This window comes from Terrapene carolina, unplaced genomic scaffold (assembly GCF_002925995.2).
Source record: "Terrapene carolina triunguis isolate 2854851 unplaced genomic scaffold, T_m_triunguis-2.0 Scaffold96, whole genome shotgun sequence".
NCBI classification, from domain to species: domain Eukaryota; kingdom Metazoa; phylum Chordata; order Testudines; family Emydidae; genus Terrapene; species Terrapene triunguis.
Genome location: NW_020664447.1, coordinates 71,492,278 through 71,513,571, shown reverse-complemented (window position 1 = coordinate 71,513,571; position 21,294 = coordinate 71,492,278). Strand labels below are relative to the sequence as shown.

The following is a 21,294-nucleotide window of genomic DNA, read 5'->3' as shown; positions in this document are numbered from 1 at the left end:
ACCTCAACCATCATGCCATAAAAGAACTAATCCCTTATTGTCGCCAAGGGGAAAAGTTTCAGAGGGGTGATGATAGAGTTACCAGTGGTGTGCTTCTGCTGCAGGCTAGTGGGACACATCCAGAAAAAACTGCTCCCTCGTGGAGTGTGACTTTGTGGGCTGCTATTTTAGTCAGGCAAGGTAGTTGAGGTCCCCTCCAAAAAGGCTATTTCTGCTAAGGGGAGGGACAAGACCTTCAGAGCTTTGTTTTCAGTGTGGGAGAAGAGGGCATAAGCAGAAGACTTACCCTCTTATGGATTGGTATGGGGGTGGCGGGAAAGGTACGGGACGACCACAATTTGAGGACAGTAGGGAAGAACAGTTTTCACCAGGACTGGGAATTAGCATCCCAGGCAGTCCAGAGAGTGGTAGCATAGTACACAATTTGCCAGCAGGGATTGGTGAACTCTCCATATTGGGAGGAGGACCACTAGAGGAGGAGGTTCTGACCCACTCTGTAGAGCAGGGAGAAGCTTCAGGCCTCATATCTGAAACGGTGAAACAAAGGAAGCTGAGGATGGACGAACCTTGTAGCTGCATTTGTTCCAGACAGAAAGGAGTTTTGGGAGACAGGTGCTGGTCTGGGATGTAGGGGAAATCCAAGTAGGGTCCAGAATGGAGGAAGTAGGAACGCAGACCTTGTCATAGCACATAGGTGGTAACTGCCGGACTATACCCTTCTGTGAGGTGGTAAGCACCCAAATGATGACCCGTGGGATAAGAAGGGAAACGGGGTAGCCCAAGCTCCTCCATAGGGTACACGGTAGCAGTTAATTAATAAACGCCAGGTAGCCTTTGAGGAGCAAGATCGCCTGCATGTCATGGTTAGTGAACTCAGGATGGTGAAGAACTGGAAACTGTACAGACCTGGACATGAAGGGGCTGGTGACATAAGGAAATAGAGAGGGGGGGAATTTTTTCAGATAGAGCCTGCCCTGGGGAGTGCAGCATGGTTCTGAGGGCGGTGGGGTGGGGGTATGTAACACGGTGGCTTGCCTGAGGCTTAGCCAGTCCTGGTTACAAGATGACCCCACATGAGAGGAATCAGGTGATTCATATAAAAGGCAACAGGGAGTGTGGAGTTGAGAGATGTAGCTGGGGACTGCTGGAAGCATGAGGCCTAGCAGTCAGAAAAGAGAAGCCCAGGAAACAGGAATCTATGAGGAGCTGGAACCCAGGGAAATCTTTGTGTTTGTTTTGGGACTTCTGAGTTGTTTTTGTGACCAACTCTGGTGCCATCTTGGTGAAGAGTGAATTAAAGGATTTTGGGCTGAGAGGGCAACTAGAAACTGAATGAGTTCTTAAAGAGGCCATGGTAAATGGGAAATAGGTGTGGGTGGTGGTCTCAATGCTATATACTGTTCAAGACCACCATGCCTTAGTCGTTTTTGTTCTTCTCCTCCTCTAACGTTGCCAGAGGCTAGCTTAGCATGGTTCCCAAACAGGACTATTGTTTTAACCTAAGTGTCCCTTTTAAAACTGTGTTTTATTTTCAGGTCTTTGTCTAGAGAAGTTGCCAATTTCCTCTTCAACTAGTAACCTCCACACGGACCGTGAACAAGAAATCATTACGTGCTACGAGAAGGCTGGAGATATTGCCCTCCTGTACCTTCAGGAGATAGAAAGGGTAAGATGGGATAATTTGACCAGTTGAAACAACTGATCTTATTTATTACACAACAGCTTGCAGTCATTCTTAGAACAGCAGCACCTATAGTGTTTCCACATGAAACCTTCTGAGGACTGAGAGAGACTAGATTACACAGTTTAGCTTTCATTGATGTGATCAGATAACTTGGTATTTAACCACAACGGAATGTTCCAAGCTCTATTGTCTCATAGACATGATGGTGAAAAGGATACACAGAAAACCTTGTAGTCCTCATGATCCTACAAATGGGTTTCTTTGTTTAATTTAAAAAAAACAACAAGAATGAAATAAACCCATGCCTGTAAATATCAAAAGTGAAATCCTGGCTCGATGGTGGTCAATAGCAAAATTTCCATTGACTTTGATGAAGCCAGGATTTCACCACAGTTCATTTCCCTTCCAATCCATAAAGTATACTGGTGGAAAAGATCCTAAAATAATGTTGTACCTATCAGCAAGATGCATGTCATGCCCGTGGGAACAGCCAGAATAACATTTGAAGAACATATATTAATTTCATTTTATAGACATAATTCAGGGACAATGAAAGACATACCTGTAACTTCTATTTTTCATCAATAATGTAGGACTGAAAAATTCTTCAAGCAAAATGAACAAGTGAAAAAGCGTAAGGTTATGAAGGGCATGTCTACACTTACAGCGCTGCAGAAGTGCAGCTGTACTGATGCAGCTGCACCACTGCAGTGTGTCTGGTGAAGATGCTCCATGCTGATGGGAGAGGGCTCTCCTGTCGATATAATAAAACAGCTTCTGCCGTTCGCGGAGGTAATGTCGGCGGGAGAAGTTCTCCCACCAACTTAGCATTGTGCACACAGCACTTATGTCGCTATAGCTTATGTCGCTCCGGGGAGGTGGTTTATTCACACCCCTAAGCGACATAAGTTATGCCGCCATAGGCTGTACTGTAGACATATAATTTGTTAACCAATGATAAATTTAGAACGAACTGTGTTTCTGATACACTGCAGGCAGTAGTGCATCAGAACTGTGTTTCTGTTACACTACACTCACTGTGCTGAGATGTAATCAAAATAAACTTTGGTCATTGCTAAAAATCTGTGACCCAGCTGTTAAGTTAAATCATAATTTATTTGCAGTAATTGCTGACATTTTACTAATAAATGTACCTTGATTTGATTTCAATAAATTAGGGTAATTTGTTAAACAATTAGAATTCTGTTTAAATAGCAGATTTCTTTTATAATGTAGTTCTACCAGTCTTTGAACTTGAGTGCAGGTTATCGCTTTTAGCGAAGGAAAAATTAAACAGCTGGTGGAAATATTAAGAGTTAAAGTAAATTCATGTGTGTTTGACAACAGAACATTTTGAGTAAATGTAATAGTCTTATATAGGAACAAGACTGTTTAATTATAAGTGAGTGTTCTTCAAGCATTGCCTGCATGGATCCCACAGTCTGTGATGCACATAGCTGAACCGCTCAGTAATAGTGTCCGTAATATAAGTAAATTTAAAATCCTTGTGTGGGGGGGAATACAAAAGAAGCCAACTACAGTAGCAGTACCTTCAGAAAGGGGAACTACACAAAAATTAGGTAGTTAGTTAAATGGAAATTTAAAAGGAACAGTCACAAAAGTAAAATGCTTGCAAGCTGCATGGAAACTTTTAAAAAACACCATAATAGAGGCTCATATTAAATGTATACCCCAAATTAAAAAACCTAGTAAGAGGACCAAAAAAGTGTAACCATAGCTAAACAGCAAAGTAAAAGAAGCAGTTAGAGGCCAAAAGGCATCCTTTAAAAATTGGAAGTCAAATCCTACTGAGGAAAATAGAGAGGAGCATAAGCTCTGGCAAGTCAAATGTAAAAGTATAATTGGGCAGGCTGAAAGAGAATTTGAAGGGCAAGTAGCAAAAGACTCCAAAATAGACAGCAAAAAAATTTAAGTACATCAAAAGCAGGAAGCCTGCCAAACAGTCAGTGGGGCCACTGGACAATCAAGGTGCTAAAGGAGCACTCAAGGAAGATAAGGCTATTGCAGAGAAGCTAAACAAATTCTTTGCATTAGTCTTCACTGCAGAGGATGAGAGGGAAATTCGCACACCTGAGCCATTCTTTTTAGGTGGCAAATCTGAGGAACTGTCCCAGATTTAGGTGTCATTAGAGGAGGGTTTGGAACAAATCGGAAAATTAATCAATAATAAGTTACCAGGACCAGATGGTGTTCACCCAAGAGTTCTGAATAAATTCAAATACGAAATTGCAGAGCTACTAATTGATATGTAACCTATCACTTAAATAAGCTTCTGTACTGATGTCTGTGGGATATTTAATGTGATGCCAATTTTTAAAAAAGGTTCCAGAAGTGATGCTGGCAATTACAGGCCAGTAAACCTAACTTCAGTACCAGGCAAATTGGTTGAAACTATAGTAAAGAACAGAATTATCAGACACATAGATGAATGTGATCTGTTGGGGGAAGAGTCAACGTCAGTTGACTAAACTAAGAGTCACTAAACTATTAGAATTCTTTGAAGGGGTCAGCAGTCATGTGAACAAGGGTGATATAGTGTACTTGGACTTTCAGAAAGCCTTTGAAATGGTCCCTCACCAAAGATTCTTATCAAAGTAATCAGTCATGGGATAAGAGGGAAGGTCCTCTCATGGATCAGTAACTGGTTATAAGACAGGAAACAAAGCGTAGAAATAAATGATCAGTTTTCAAAATGGAGAGAGGTAAATAGAAGTGTCCCCCAAGGATCTGTACCGGGGTCAGTACTGTTCAGCATATTCATAAATGATCTGGAAAAAGCGGTAAACAGTCAAGTGGCAAAGTTTGCAGACGATACAAAATTACTCAAGATATTTAAGTCCAAAGCAGATTGCGAAGAGTTCCAAAGGAATCTCACAAAACTGGATGACTGGGCAACAAAATGGCAGATGAAATTCAATGTTGATAAATTCAAAGTAATGCACATTGGAAAACACAGTCCCCACTATACATACAAAATGATGGGATCTAACTTAGTTGTTACCACTCAAGAAAGAGATCTTGGAGTTGTGGATAGTTCTCTAAAAATGTCCACTGAATGTGCAGCAGCAGTCAAAAAGGTTAACAAAGTTAGGAACCATTAGGAAAGGGATAGATAATAAGACAGTCATATCATAAAGTTACTATATAAATCCATGGTAGACCCACATCTTGAATACTGTGTGCAGTTCTGATCTACCTGTCTTAAAAAAAAAAAAAAAAAAAAAAAAAGATTGTATTTGGAAAAGGTACAGAGAAGGGCAACAAAAATGATTGGAACAGCTTCCCTATGAGGTTATAAAGACTATGACTTTGCAGCTTGGAAAAGAGATGACTATGCGGGGATATGACAGAGGTCTATAAAGTCAAGAGTGGCGTGGAGAAAGTGAATAAGGAAAAGTTACTCCTTCACATAACAGAAGAACCAGGGGCTATCCAATTAAATTAACAGGCAGCAAGTTTAAAACAAACGGAAGGAAGTACTTCTTCACAGAATGCACAGTCAACCTTTGGAACTCATTGCCAGGAGATGTTATGAAGGCCAAAATTATAATGGGGTTCAATAAAGAATTAGATAAGGTCATGGAGGATAGGTCCATCAATGGCTATTAGCCAAGATGGTCAGAGGTTCAACTCCACACTCTGGGTGTCCCTAGCCTATGATTGCCAGAAGCTGGGACTGGATGACAGGGGATGGATCACTTGATAATTACCTCTTCTATTCATTCCCTCTGAAACATCTGGCATTGGCCACTGTCAGAAGACAGGATACTGGGTAGATGGACCATTGGTCTGACCCAGTATGACCATTCTTATGTTCTTATAAACTTTTGTGTAGAGTTCTCCGTTGGGGCCCTGTGAACAACCTGCTTATGTCTTCGTGCTGTCCTACCTAAATGTTTATCTAAGGGTCGCAACCTCAACTGATTGTGAACCAACAGCATGCAATAGATATCAAGCTAGAAATTCTGGGAAGGCAGGATCCCTGCCTCTCTTGGTTCACTTTTGCAAAAATTTGCCATTTTTGTATGCAAGTATAGTTAGTGTTAGGAATTTTTAGCTCTGTTGGGCACTTTGTTTTTCCTAAACCTCTGTTGAACTCTTTCTGCACTGTTGTAGGCTTTAGTAAACTGGCCAAATTCCTAATCTGTTAGTTTCAAGCTGTGCCCCTCCTCCCCTCCCTCTGAACGACCATGATGTTTTGTTCAGAGTTACGAATATTTCAGAGTTATGAACAACCTCCATTCCCAATGTGTTCATAACTGAGGTTCTACTGTATAGTTAAAACGGTATAACTTATGTGTAGACAAGCCTTCAGAGTAACTGAGTGTCACTCTCTACAAAGATTACATAGCTATAGCTTCTCTGGTGCACCGTTTACAGATGAAAAGTGTTGTAGGTGATAGGCCAAAAATGTTACCAATAAAACTGGTTTATTGAATTTCACAAGGTCCTGCTGCATTAACAGACGTGTTTCTTCTTCCATTGCTCAAGCAAAACCATCAAGAAATTAGCATTGTACCAGGCTTGATGTTACTGTTACCTTCTGTGATGATTTGGTGGATCTATGTACAGTTCATGAATTCTGATTGATATGGATTCATTATGCAACCATATTAAACTACAAACTTCATGTTGATTGTAAGACTGGTCTGACTTTTCTGCTGTCTGTTTTTTACCTCCATCTTAGTCTGAAATTCAAGAGATGTTGACAAAGAACTAATAGTGGAGGGTCTTTAAACCTTCATGGCCTTTTGTGCAAATGGAGACATCCTATGTCAATGAGCTGGCTACTGCCCAGAAGAACCTCCCAGATGTGCTATAACCAGGCAACTGATCATCTGAATGGAGGGAGTTGAGGCTTTCATAGGGATCATAGGACAAAGGGGGCTGGAAATTATAAAAGGAAGGTTCTTTTATTGGCCATTTTAGAGAGTAGAAAGATGGTGACTGCAGAGGTCAGAGATCAAGATTCCAAGTTCCTGGGGAGAAGCCATGTGCCGGAGGAAAAGTGAGAGAAGGGATCCTAGACTCCCTTAGAATTTAGTCAGAGTATTCTGCTAAATATACTCCAGACTGGTAAGGAAAGTAAGGCAAGGAGTAGCCTACAGATATTTTGTTTGCCTAGATCTGTATGTCTCTTTTGCTGTCTAAAGTAAAGCGTGATGGTGTTTAGAAATCCTTTTGCAAAGTCTGTGTGCTTCAACTGTCAGATGTCCCTGAGGGGACAACTATAAACCAGAGTGCCCACAAAGTTGGAGTTATGAGAGAGAGTGTGTGTAAGCCACTGGGATGTCTTGGGGTGTGGGGAGTCAGCACTGGTTCTGGGGGCCCTAAGACAGCTTTACCAGGACATCCCAGAGACATTCAGGGCCGCCCAGAGGATTCAGGGAGCCTGGGGTCTTCGGCGGTGGGTCCCGGGGCGGAAAGACCCCCCCCCGCCGTGGGTCTTCAGGGCACTTCGTCAGCGGGTCCTGGAACGGAAGGACCCCCCACCACCGAATTGCCGCTGAAGACCGGGAGCGGAAGAAGCTCAGGGGGCCCGGGCCCCGCAAGAGTTTTCCGGGGCCCCTGGAGCGAGTGAAGGATCCCACTCCACGGGCCCCGAAAAACTCTCGTGGGGGCCCCTTTGGGGCCCGGGGCCTGGGGCAAATTGCCCACTTGCCCCCCACTCTGGGCGGCCCTGGAGACGTTGCTGGAGCATGCTCAGACCAAGGGAATCTTAAGATTACACAGGTCCAGGATTGGGATCAAAACACAGTAGTCTGGTCAGTGCCCAGCCACATGACCAGGTCTGTAACATCTTCATATATAATCAATAGGACATGAAGGAGGGCATTTAACGGTGAACTACAAAGTTGAAATGAAAAATTCCAGAATATATATTAACTTGCATTTTTAAAAAAATATTTTCTTTTGTGCTAGGGACTAAAGGCATCCGTGAAATACCACTGGTTAGTAAATGGGGACTTGCCACAGGATTTCACATACACCTCTACCCCGATATAATGCAACCTGATATAACACGAATTTGGATATAACGCGGTAAAGCAGTGCTCTGGGGGGGCGGGGCTGCGCACTGGGGCAGATCAAAGCAAGTTCGATATAACGCAGTTTCACCTATAACACGGTAAGATTTTTTGGCTCCCGAGAACAGCATTATATCGAGGTAGAGGTGTACTGGGAAAGGTGAAAGAAAAAGCTAAGCTTAAACTTATTTCTGTGCTGAATGTTTCCTGCAGTCTTGTTGATGAAGAACACAAAGCATGCAAAGTCCTGTGTAAACGTTATATTATTAATTTGGAATTAAAAGTGCTATATATTCTTTACCTAAATGTCTGTTTAATTTGCCCCAGGAATAGCTTCAGCATTTCAAAAGTAAATAGTTGTCTGACCCAGAAAGAGCTCATAGTACTTTAGTGCTTTTGTATTACTAAAAGATTAATTTGTAGTTCTAAAATGTAACTCCCCATATGGTGCCTTTCTTTGTCACATGAAGCTATCCACTGTTTGTCCTCTGTGTGCAGTAACTAACAAACCGTACCTTCTTTATGCTGCATAGGCAGTGTCAGAATGGAAATTCTCATTATTTGCTTGAATTGAATACTGTTATTGATGACTCATCTATTTGGTCATTCCAGTTGAAAAGTAATGTAACATTATTTTATGTACTAATCAGCACTTTTTCATTTGATGTTTTGGGAGTGCTGAGTCTCTAGAAGTAACACTAGGTCAAGGTTAAAGCTATGTGACTTACATAATATACACTACAAATACACTTCCTAAAACTGGAAAGGGGCTGCACCCATTTGTTTAGCAATTGCCTTCTCTTTCTTCCTAATAGAGATTTTGCTTTCTTGTTGACAAACCTTCAGATACAATTAATTTTGTTTGTTTGCTGCATGAAGAGATGTCCTTTGCGCTTGACAGATGTGAATTGATTGGTTGTTTTGGTCCATTGCCATATTATATGATTTTTATGAAGTTAAAATGTTGCTTGGATTTTCACCTAAGAGACATCTGTACACAACTGAATTTAATCAACACAGCAACCTCAGAATTCATATGGTGAAAAGCACTTTTTCCTTGTTTAAGTAATAAAATGTGTTGGAAATTTTTTAATCAAAGCTGGCATTTCAGAGCTTCCTTAGTGAAAGAGAAAACATGAGCAAGCAGGTTGAAGCACAGGACCGAGAGTTTGGAAATCTGAGTTCTATTCCCAGATTTCCTCAGTGACCTGGGGCAAGTCTCTGTGCCACAGTTTCCCAATTTTGAAATATGGGGGAAATCTTGAAGTTATAACCATTGTTTATTTGTGTAAGGATTTGAGCTTCTGAATTAAAAAATCTTCTTCTCTTCACTTCAGCCTACGCCTGCCCTTCATACCCTCCTCCTTCTCCCTTGCTTATTCTCCCCTGCCCTGTCCCCCTTCCTCCCTTCAGTGTCCCCGCTACCTTCTTTTCTTTTGGTGTAGCAAATCCCCTCCTAAGTAAACCCATCCAAAGATTTTCTGTCTGTTAGCCTGTTTGTATAATGCTCTGTGCAATGCTCCCCACTTCTCAGTTGGCCCCTACCATAATAAATCTAATGGACAATAATAATCAGATATCTACTTTAATTGCACTCATGTTCTGTAGACATTGTTGCAAAAGGGAAAAAGGCAACGTGCTACCATAACAAGTTTTTTCTGCAGAGCCAAAGCAATAATATTGATTGAAATATTCATATTTTAGTTAAAACATTATGAATTATGAAAATAGGGTTTGCTAGAGATGATTTTAAGTAATGGTAAGTACACACCACTTTTTGTAATTGGATTTATCTCTAAAATGTTTAAATCCATTCTCAGTTGGTAGTGTCTGGACTTTATCACCATTTAATGTCTGTTTGACTATTTTCACCAAGGTTTCCAATAGTCCCAGTCCAGTTCCTAGTGGACATAACTCCATATTGGAAGTGGCATTAACTGTCAGTCTTACAATGTGCCAGGATTTATCAGTGATCAAACTGGAATACCCTTTCCGCCCTAAAGGGTGACTCTTCTTGGTGAAAAATGAGGCATATTGGTGAGGCAGTATGTAAGGAATGTCTCCACAGCTACTGCCACGTGTTCCCTGTTCGGTGAAAAGAACATCTCTTCCCACAGTAGTCTGTCACTTTATAGGAATACTTAACACTTCACTGAAAATTTAAAAAAGAAAAGAGATCTATGAAATTACAACAGCCCCACAAAATGCTAAATAAAATGTGTATATTGAGTCTGTTCTTTATAATTAATAAACATTGTATATTTGACTACTTAAATTTCCTTTTGACAGGTGCACAAATCAGAATAGTCCCCTAAACTAGGAGGCACATACATTTTATGAATAAGTTAATTGCATAATTCCCATTTACATATTTTAGTTTAGCACTTGTCTTCTCTTTTCTTTGATTCCCATCCATCAGCTCAATAGCGATGATCAGGCTGAATGAAGTCTGTCAACTCTTTCTATCTTGTACCAGCTTCACAGCTTTGTTTATCTTTAACCTTTTTGTTCTGTCATTCTTGACCGTGTCTATCCAACACATCCTCGGTCTTTCTCCATTTCTAGTTGCTTGGAGTCTGGTGTGTATCGCCATGTATGGTATCTTTTCCAAGTCCATTCTTGCCATCTGTCCAAACCATTGAAGTTGTCTTCCTTGAATCTTCTGGAACAGCATTATTTCTTGCCCTAACCGTTTTCTTATCTCTTCTTTTTTAATCTTCTGCAGTCTTGAAACTCTCAGTATTCCTATGAGCCAGTTCATCTGCAGTCAAAATCTTTCATTTGTCAGCTTTCCTCCTAGTCCCTCATTCCGACCTACATACACCGATATAACCCTACCTGATATAACACGAATTCGGATATAACTCGGTAAAGCAGTGCTCCGGGGGCGGGGAGGGCTGCGCACTCCAGTGGATCAAAGCAAGTTCGATATAACGCGGTAAGATTTTTTGGCTCCCGAGTACAGCGTTATATCGGGCTAGAGGTGTAGTAGTACTTCCAAGACCGTTGTTTCATATACACTGATTTTTGTTTTTATCTAAATGTCTTGAGCCTTCCAGGTATTTCAGAGTTTTCCAAATGCAGTAGCAGCTAGTCTGATTGATTGTTCTTTATTTGTCTTCATAATTCCAATTCTTTGATACTAGTCCTCCAAGGTAAACAATTTTTTCCCACTTGTAGTTCTTTGTCTCTGAGTTTGATCTTTACCTCTTTCTTTTGTTTTCCAAGTGCCATAATTTGTCTTCTCCATGCTGATCTTCAATCCAAATTTTCTGCTTTCCCTGGCTACCTTTTCGGTTATTCTCTGTAAATACTGCTTAGTCAGTGCAGTGAGGTCAATATAATCTGCGAATCTAAAAGTTATGCACTGTCATACCATGTAACATGACTCCTCCCATTTCATCTCTCTGCTACAGCCATTATTGCTTACAGCATCAAGTTGAAAAAATCTGGTGATAGCATTTGTAGCATTGCTTTAACGAGGCAAAAATGTTAATCTTTTTCTTAATAGCAGTACTAATTTAAACTAGTTTTCTTCAGCAGAATTAAAGAGCTGCTTAGCAAGGATGAAATAGAAGTATTATTATATTGCTTATATGAATCACAGAAGTAATATGTCAAAATACCTACAGCATGTGTGTGAAAGGTTTCTTTCCGGCATTGAAGAAATTGTTCAGACCCATTTTGTGTTCAAAAGCACCCAAATGTTTTCTTTTTAAAACCTGAAACTGATCATGGATTTAGACATCAATGATATCAAGTGCTATTAACATGTTTTAAAGAAAATTGGTTTAGAAATAATTGTCAAGTGTTTGAAGATCTTTATGCTGCTCACATATAGTCCAGTACATGCTTAAAAGTTTAGTGCTAAATTAAATACCAAGCTGCAAGTTCCAAGGTGTGTCTCTTTAGTTGCCCATGTTTTAATTTCATGTCACATGTTGAAATGAAACTGGATTTTTCTCTTGTTTTTTTTTCCTGTTTATAAATAACAAATAAGAGAGCTCACTATAAAAAGTGTGTTAATGAACATTAATGGTTGAGATTTTAAATGCATAACATTCAGGAAATTAATTTATGGTTTACCAGAGAAGGTGGTGCACTCAACCTCACTTGCAGTCTTTTACACAAGATTAGATATCTTTCAAAAAGACATGGTTTAATCCAGTTTCTAGGGAAAAATCTATGGCCTGTGTATGGAGGTGGTCAGACTATATGATTGTAGTGGTCCGTTCTGGTCTTAGACCTAGAAAGTCATTACTAAATCACGCTGTAACTGAACCAGCTCCTACAGATGAAAGCTCATGGGGGCCTGATTCTGAAGCAGCACCACTAAAGTCATTTGAGTTACATCAGTGCAAAACCAGCAAAAGTGGGATCAGAATCACGCCCTTTATCCTACTGCCAATCTCCTTAGCAATTATCCTGTTATCAATCCCATCAGAGACCTGGTGTTCCTTTCTCCCTGAAATATATTTTGATAAGGAACTTGTTTTCTTTTCTGCTTTGAACTTGGATTATATGTATTTCCCTTAATCTTTTCGTTGTCTCCCCGTATTTTCTAAGATAAGAAACTACTTGTTCTTGTAAAATCTGTGTAATGAAGGAACCCTAGAGTGTGTGTTAAATCAGTTCAGTAGCCACAGGAAACCATACTTAAAAATTAGTCTTATATTAATAATGTGATGGATGTTGCCAAATTTAATTTTGTAACTGGTTGCAATGTGCATTAAAATAGATCACTTTCTCAGAAACCCTCTGAAGTAGCTGAGAAGCTGCCCTTCTATCATCAAGCTATATTATAGGCACTTAGATACAATAGTAGTGGACACAGTAAAATGCTTAAGATAGTATTTCACTTGCACACAGTTGCTTTGTAGGGTATGTCAGTGTTGACAGCTTGGTGCTGAAACTTGACACAGGGATAAGGAAGGCCTTCATACTAGCTTGCTAATAGATTGGCAGAAGGATGCACTTCTGGCATGTCTAAAGTGAACATTAGAGACACAAGGTGGGTGCGTTAATATCTTTTATTGGACCAACTTGTGTTGATGAAAGAGAGAAGCTTTCAAGCTGTACAGAGCTCCTGAAGGAGAACTCTGTGTTGCTCAAAAACTTGTCTCTTACACCAACACAAGTTGGTCCAATAATAGATATTACTTCACCTTGTCTCTCTACTATCCTGGGACCAACACTGCAAATAACAATGGAACATAAAGTGAATGTTCTCAGTTAAAAATTACTGATACAAGTTAGATGTCATCAAGTCAGAAGGGCCTGACAAAATACATCGTAGACTATTTATGGAACTGGCTGAAGAGTATTCTGAGCCATTTGAGATTATCTTTGAGAACTCATGGAGGACAGGAGTGATCCCAGAGGACTGAAAAAGAGTAAATATAGTACCTATCTATAAAAAGGGGTACTATTTCTTATTCCCCTTTTATCTATAAAAAGGGGAATAAGAACAACCCAGGAAATTGTAGACCAGTCACCTTAACTTTGGTACCCGGAAAGCTAATGGAGCAAATAATCAAACGATAAATTTCTAAGGACCTAGGAGATAAGACAATAAGTAACAGTCAACATGGATTCTTCAAGTACAAGTCATGTCAAACCAACCTAATACCCTTCTTTGACAGGGTTACAAGCCTTATGGATGGGGGAAGTAGTGCATGTAATATAGCTTGACTTTAGTAGGGCTTTTGGTACTGTCTCATGTGACCTTCTCATAAACAAACTAGAGAAATATAGTCTCGATGAACCTACTATAAGATGGATGCACAGCTGGTTTGAAAAACATACTCAGAGCAGTTATTTAATGGTTCACAGTCAGGCTGGAAGGACAGATCCCACAGGGCCTGGGTTCTGTTCAGTATCTTCATAAATTATTTGGATAATGGCATAGAGAATGCAGTTCCAAAGATTGCAGATGATACCAAGCTGAGAGGGGTTGCAAGTGTTTTGGAGGACAGGATTAGAATTCATAATAATCTTGATAAATTGGAGAAATGGTCTGAAATAAATAGGATGAAATTCAGTAAGGACAAATACAAAGTATTACACTTAAGAAGGAATAATCAGTTGCACAAATACAAAATGGGAAATGGCTTGCTAAGAAGAAGTACTGCAGAAGAGTTCTGGGTGTTATAGTGAATCCCAAACTTAATGAGTCATCAATGTAATGCTGTGCAAAACAAAAACAAACAACCAACCCCAAACCCTGAATATCATTCTGGGATATATTGGTGGTGGGGCTCAGGCTTTGGCTTCAGCCCTGGGCAGCTGGGCTCAGGTTACAGCCCCTCCCACACCCAGTTGTTTCCCCCCAGGATGGAGGGGCTTGGGTTTCGACTTCGCCTCCCCACCCCCCCCCAAGGGGTCATGAAGTATTTTTTGTTGTCAGAAGGGGGTCGCGGTGTAATGAAGTTTGAGAAATCCTGGTCTAGATAATACTTAGTCCTGCTTCAGTGTAGGGTTCTGGACTGGATGAGCTATCAAGGTCCCTTCCAGTCCTACATTTTTGTGATTTTCTTCTTAAAAGCCAGCTGACCATGGCTTGGCTAGGTCAGCACCTTTGGAGACAGCTCCTATCAGTCACTGATAGTACCACCATTGGAGATGAACAGCTTATCCCAAAGAGGTAGGAGACTTTGGAAACCCAAATACAAATTCCGTTCCTTGCCCTTCAATTTCTTAGGTCTTTGCTGAATATTGAAATGTTTTGTTTGGCGGTATCGCACTTTAGATCTAAATGTTGTGGCAACCAATCCTCAATTTAATACCATACCAAAAAAAAAGTTGAAAGGTGAAGTTAAGGTTGCAGGCCCATGTCAATGTTATGAGCATGTATTGCCCTTCAAGCTGTTAGAATTAATAACACCCAGCATGTTAGAGACCTAGGAAATTCAGTTTATAATAAACTTGCAAGAAACTTAAATATTTAGAAATGTGGAAATTCGTAGTTATGGTGTCCAAATTACCTTACTTCTGCCCCAGTAGTGATCCCACTCTCATCTTCCTTTCTTTGTTCCTTTTATAGCTATGTATGATTATTCACATACATAGAAAACCCTCTAGTCTGGTTATGCTGGTCATGCCCATCAGATCAGAAAAGCAGCTGACTCCTCAAGGTTTCTGATGTTTGAAGCTGTTCCTCGTAAATCAGCCTGGAAGAGTGCCTCAAAACTCTTCTCTGCTTTCCCTGTGCATCTTTGCTTTGAGCTCCTAGGGAAGGCCACAGTCCTTTCCAGCTTTTCTTCTCTGGCTCCATCTCTCTGTTCTTTCAGCAGTTCCAAACCCAGACCTCAGTGTAGGAGGAGTTCTCTATGATCAGTGCTGTTACCCCTGGAAGCTGGTGATGGTTACCTCTGGTTGGACAGGCGCTATTCCCAGCCCCGAACTGTGGTCAGCACAAACTAGGAAGTCTCTCTCACCCAGGGTAGATTTGATTTAAATCAAATTGATTTAAATCACTAGTCAGGAATACTCGATTTAATCATGGATTTCTACATAAAAGTGCATTCTTGTTGGTTGTTATAACTTGAATACATATTCTTCACAACTCAGAGATAGATGTAGGTTTCATTTTTAGAAGGTACACACTCTACATTTTTTAAGGGATTTATTTTGAAAACTTTTCAGATTAGCTTTACAGCTATATCAGAAAATGAATGATTGTTTGGTTATTTCATTTACCAAAGGTAATTGAAGCAGATATTTATGAAGTCATTGGGAGGTGAACTATCTCCAATTCAACAGGTTAATCATTAATATTTGGAGGATTTTCTTGCAGTGCTGTATTAGGAGGAGAACATAATCGGACAGACATTTACATTGTTTTATTTAACTAAAACAACAACGTTATGTATTCTGGATTTTTTTCTTCAACCGCAAATATATCCTATTTTAACAAAACAAGCATATGAAATTTTGAATTTAAACATTCGAGTTTTTTAAAATCAGGTTTGTTTTTGTTAAATTGTTTTTAACTAAAATAGTTAAATGAAATATTTAAAAAAAACCAACCAAAAATTAAATAGACTGTGTGAAACTTAAAATATTGGCTTTTGCAGCTAACTCAGTCGTCTTCACCTTCGTTTTCCTGTTTATTCATAATCTGGAAAAGAAAAACAAGCTTTCCTGCTTTTTCAGGTCCCAAACAATTTCTCAGTTTGTCCAAAGGAAGAAAATATTCTTTCTACACTCGCAGAAGCAGCTACTGCTGTTAAGTGAGATTATCACTTCAACTGTCTCTGAATCCAAGTGCTTAAGTGACTTCCACCAGTTCACTGGTGTGACTTTCTTTAAAACATCATCAGCAAACATATCTTTCTTGAATGGTTCACCCTTAGCTCTGAAGTTTATTATAGTTGGCATTATGGAGGGATGATTGCTGGATGTCCATGTCATAGCCAACTTCTCTTCTTCAGCAGTACCTTGGTACCGAGTATTGAGAATATTTGCAAGAAAATGAGCTGGAGATAGTACTTGTCCCATTTGTTTTTTTTAATGCTTCTAATTTAACTGTCATTGCATAGTCTCACTCAGTTCCTTCCATTTTTGCTGTTAACAAGCATGTTATCTCTGGAGACACAAATCCACACTTTGAGAACTGCAAAACTAAGCATCTCTGATGGTATCTTCTAGACTGAGCCCCATTGGGTAGGTAGAAAGATTAACCTAAATAATCTATACAGAAGCCCCTGGAAGCCCATAAGATTGGGTCCCTAATCCATGAACTATTGGAACTCATTTACAAAACTTGTCTCATACTATAGAATTAGAATTTATAATCCCTATTCCATGATGAGATATCTTTGAGCTATAATGTATCTTAATTAAAACTATCTTTAGATAGGTTTTTTCCTCAAAAATCCAATTTAAAATAAAAACCAATTTTTTTGATTTTTTTTTTTAAATCATTGATTTTTATCCACCTTGCTCACACAATGACTGAGCACATTGAAGGCAGTGCCTCCCCTGAGATTCTCTGTGCTAAGGGAGATGAGTGACCAGCTCTTCCACAGTCCCTGGAGAGGAATAATGGAGCAAGACATGGATAAAAGTAGGGCCTCTGGGCATGCAACAAGCAAAGGACATCTATCCTGCACCTATGAATTTGCTGGACTATTGAACCCCACTGCACCAGTCAACCAAAACTTGTGTATTCCTCTCCTGACCCCATCTTATGAGTAGGGCCCTACCAAATTCACAGTCCAGTTTGGTCAATTTCGTGGTCACATTAATTTAGAAATTGTAAATTTTAAAATTTAAATCTGAAATGTCATGGTGTTGTAATTGTACGGGTCGTGACCCGAAAAGGAGTTTTGGAGGGATCACAAGGTTATTGTAGGGGGGGTTGCAGTACGGCTACCCTTATTTCTGCCCTGCTACTGCCCGAGAGCCCAGCTCTGAAGGCAACTCTGCCACTAGCAGTAGTACAGAGGTAAGGATGGCATGGAATGGTATGGCGACCCTTACATCTGCGCTGCTGCCTTCAGAGGTGGGCCCTTGGTCAGCAGCTGCTACTCAGCGCTGAAGGCAGCAGCACAGAAGTAAGAGTGGCATTCAGAGCTGGCCACCGACCAACAGCCGCCGCGTTCCGGCCAACCAGCTCTGAAGACCGTACAGAAGTGAGGATGGCAATACCACATCCCCCCTAAAATAACCTTGCGACCCCCCTGCAACTGCCTTTTGGGTCAGGACCCACAATTTGAGAAATTCCGATCTTCCCCCATGAAATCTTTATAGTATAGTGTAAAAAAAGCACACAAGACCAGATTTCACGGTCCATTATGTATTTTTCATGGCCATAAATTTGGTTGGGCCCTACTTATGAGATCTGCAGTGTGGCTACCTGGCAACTTCCACATACTTTTACCAAACATTACAAAGCACATGTGGCATCCTCATCAGATGCTGCCTTTAGTCTCTGGCTCTCATAGTATGTGGGTCTCTAAGTCTTCACAGCTTTTCCTCCCCTTTTTCTGGTTGGACTGCTTGTGATTTCCCAACAGTCCTGTTTCCAGCCTAATGAATTTCTGTGAATGACAACAGATAATTGAAACATGCAATCTTTTTATAATAGGAAATCATCTCATCTAGATTCTTCCCCACTTTTGCACATATGTTTATAGTGTTTTATGGTTTAAGATTTTAAACAGGAGTTGTGATGGACTTGCCAAGATGGTATAGGGGGAACAGCAGGAGCTTCCAAGTACTTCAGTCAATCAGTTACCTCTGTGGTTCTATGGGTGAGATTAACCAAATAGTCCTGTTTATAGCCTAGAGGAATACCTTTTGTAAGAAGACATATTTACAATAAGTTTTTAAATGGCGTATTTTTAGAGCAGTTTTTTCTAACAGCTTTAGTCAGTCCATAGACCATATCTTAAGTACTTGTACAGTTAAACTGTTCATCACAGGGTATTGGTGTATAATTGGTTTCATATTGGCACATACATAAAGCCAGTGCAACCAGTGGACATAATAGTACTGTCATTGAAATTAATAGTAGGTTTGCCAGTGGCTTCAGTGAGAGCAGGATTGGGTCCGGTATTTGTATTGTGAGGGATGGTGAGATTTCTCTTCATCTGACTTTTTTCCTTGTCTGGATGCTGCAAACTATTCCTGAACAATTTTCTACCTTTTTGGAATGTACCAGATCTCATAGATGGCAAGTACGTTAGAAAACATGTCCTTTGCCCTGAACTTCCTGGTGGAGAGCACTCCCTAAAAATTATTAAATATGAACATGAGGGAAGAGATAAGTTACCAGTCACATTCACAGTGCGCTTTAAGTTAGAATCACAGCTGAATTTTTTTTAATTTTAGACAATTTCTGCTGTTTTATAGTGTCTAGTGTTTAGACTTCAGCATGCCTAATGAATTTATGATTGGATTAGACATAGGGATTGAGTTTTTGTAGAAAGTTAGTATTCTCTCAGATACAATAACTCTACTTAACAGCATTATAGATGGTGTAATGTGGATGGAAAACTATAGTAAATAGGGTTCATTGTGTTCGATAAGATAGGGTATTTTCATTCAGATTCTGCTAACATTTAAATGTTCATCCAATTTCATTATGATACATGAAATTGTAACCAGAGGACCAGTTAGTCAAACGAGTGTTCTTTTGTGGATGTCTATAAAGAACTGTTCTGTTTTAAGAAAAGTCAATTCAGGATGCCAGAGAGATTGTCTACTTCAATGACAAGTATTTCATGCAAGCTGCATTGAAGGAAGACAATAGTTACTCTACAAATCTACTTCTAAAAATATTTTAATCTTGGTATAAGTGAAGGAAAAAGGAAACAAACACATTGTTAGCAATTGGGAAAGAGGGGCTATATTTTGCCTATGATATTTTTAAAGCGAGCGCGCATTTGGAATTGTCAGTGTTCATTTTCACATAATGGATTTATTGAAATAGTTTCCTCTAGAATGTCTTTCATTATTGGTTTTTCATGACTGATAAAATATAGACTGTATAAATGAAAATCCAAGCCATACAGCAGGTTCAAAGAAGCTTTGGCTAAAAGTGCAATGTCAGGACAAATATTAAGGGACTCAAGTTCTGTATTTCACTCTTTCTGAACCACCTGGGGACACTACTTTTGAGTATCTCACTAATCTCCATGCATTTTTACATTAGTTTGTATTTCTGTGTACTTGACCCACCTATTTTATCTGAGCTTGATAGTGCCTATGTATTAATTTTTGTAATTAGAACTAAGCCATTTATGTGTAGGGGCTGATGCCAAGAGGAACTGAGCACTGCCATCTACTATTACTGAAGCATGTTGTAACTATATATTTTATAAGCTATACATTATTTTGCTTTGAATACTTTTTTCATATATTGCATCCTAAAATGCATTAAAAATTAAATAATATAATTGCAGTGAGAATAATAGAAGGAAGAATAAATTAAAAGTCACAAGGAAGGTATTGAGAAGAGATTTGAAAAGATGGAAAATCAATGAGACAGATATAGAAATGCTCTCCTAGACAGCAAAAGAATGGAGTGAAGAAGACTCTCTCAACAACATTATCGAGCACCAGCTTCTTTGTTCTACCCCACATGCTCTCAAATAATAAGAATAGAACGTTTCCTCTGTATTTCATTTAATTTTATTTCACTTGTGTTTTCTCTTAGGTAATAATTACCAATATACAAAACAGAAGCCCTAAACCGGGGTCTGCAGTGCATGAACAGGAACTGGGATTTTTCCTAGAAACAGGACTCCAAAGAGCACATGTCTTGTATTTCAAAAATGGGTAAGATTTGAATTTAGGGGTTTTTTTTGTTCTTGATCATAATGTCAAAAAAGTCAGAAAATGAAGCTGACGAGCATCTAATCTTTACTTTTTATTACTGTAGTAGAAATATTTTGGTTGTAGATATGAGCTGAGGGGTGAAAACATTATCTATTAATTTTTCTATCCAGATAGTATTTATCTTAACTTGCATTTAATTTTCCCCTCAAAATATATGTTTAGAATAAAATGAAATAGGGAATATTAAATAGAATGAGTGAAATATTTTCTTACCGCTCTTTATTAACTGTAAGAACTTAAAATATCAAACTTATAAATATCTGTGAAATGTCTGTCTTTTGTGTTGAAACTTTAATAATGCAGATTACAAGAAAAATAAATAGAAAATAAATTGAAACATTTGATTTTATAAAATTTTTTTCAAATCTCTTCAGTCATCACTTATTTTAACATTATGCTGCAGGATAAATATGCATGAAGATCAACAGTATGTATATGTATAATCTCCGTTGTGCCTACTCTGTAGAACCTTTTAGACTGTGCATGGGAGTTCATTCATAATTTTGTGAAGTAAAAATTCTACTGAATATAGGTGTAGAAATAAATCTCAAACGTTACAGAAAATGAACAAAGGAATTCATTTTTTTAAGCTATTGAAAACTTGGCACCCTAGGTTTAAAGTACACTTCTGGTATTTGTTGTTGAATCCGTAGTCATTTTAGACTACATAGACTGGTTTGCTGGTGTGTTTTTTTTGTGAAAAAATACTGTGTGAAATCCTACCCCCTAACTGGCAAAACTCCCATTGACTTCAGTATGGCCAGAATATCACTTTGTTTCATTAATACCTTTCAAATCAAAATAAATAACTAAAATGGGTGGAGTCAGGCAGTGTCTGTAAAGGTGTGAGATTTTGATGTAATTTGAATAATGAGGGTTGATAAAGATTTTCTAATTTATTATTTTGCCACCTGTCTCTTAATCCCATCTGTTTTTCTGCTGTATCTTTTTTTAACTTGGACTGACCAGAACTGAATACTGAATTGTTAACTTTTTAAATAGTGACCAATGTTTTACTTTGTGCCCTTTTAATATTTCACTCCAAAATTACTTGAGTGTATATTTTACTTTGCCCTGGCCTTAATATCAAGTTTATAGGAATTCAGTCTAAGACCTTTTCACTAAAAAGGTTTCAATAGACTTGTTAAAACTATACTTATAAATCATTGTTTTCATGTTAGGGTTATATGAACATCGATGATAAGCAATTAGGAAAAT

The 21,294-nt window shown here is 39.0% G+C and overlaps 1 protein-coding gene across 2 annotated transcripts in view; it reads left to right on the top strand.

Annotated features, from left to right (window-relative positions):
* The window catches only part of TTC7B (tetratricopeptide repeat domain 7B), a 301,343-nt gene that overhangs the window by 54,223 nt on the left and 225,826 nt on the right, over nucleotides 1-21,294 (top strand). For both annotated transcript variants that reach the window (XM_024209700.1, XM_024209699.1), the window contains exons 4-5: nucleotides 1,536-1,666; nucleotides 19,895-20,016. In XM_024209700.1, the coding sequence (XP_024065468.1) occupies nucleotides 1,536-1,666; nucleotides 19,895-20,016 (253 nt within the window). The remainder of the gene's footprint in view (nucleotides 1-1,535; nucleotides 1,667-19,894; nucleotides 20,017-21,294) is intronic.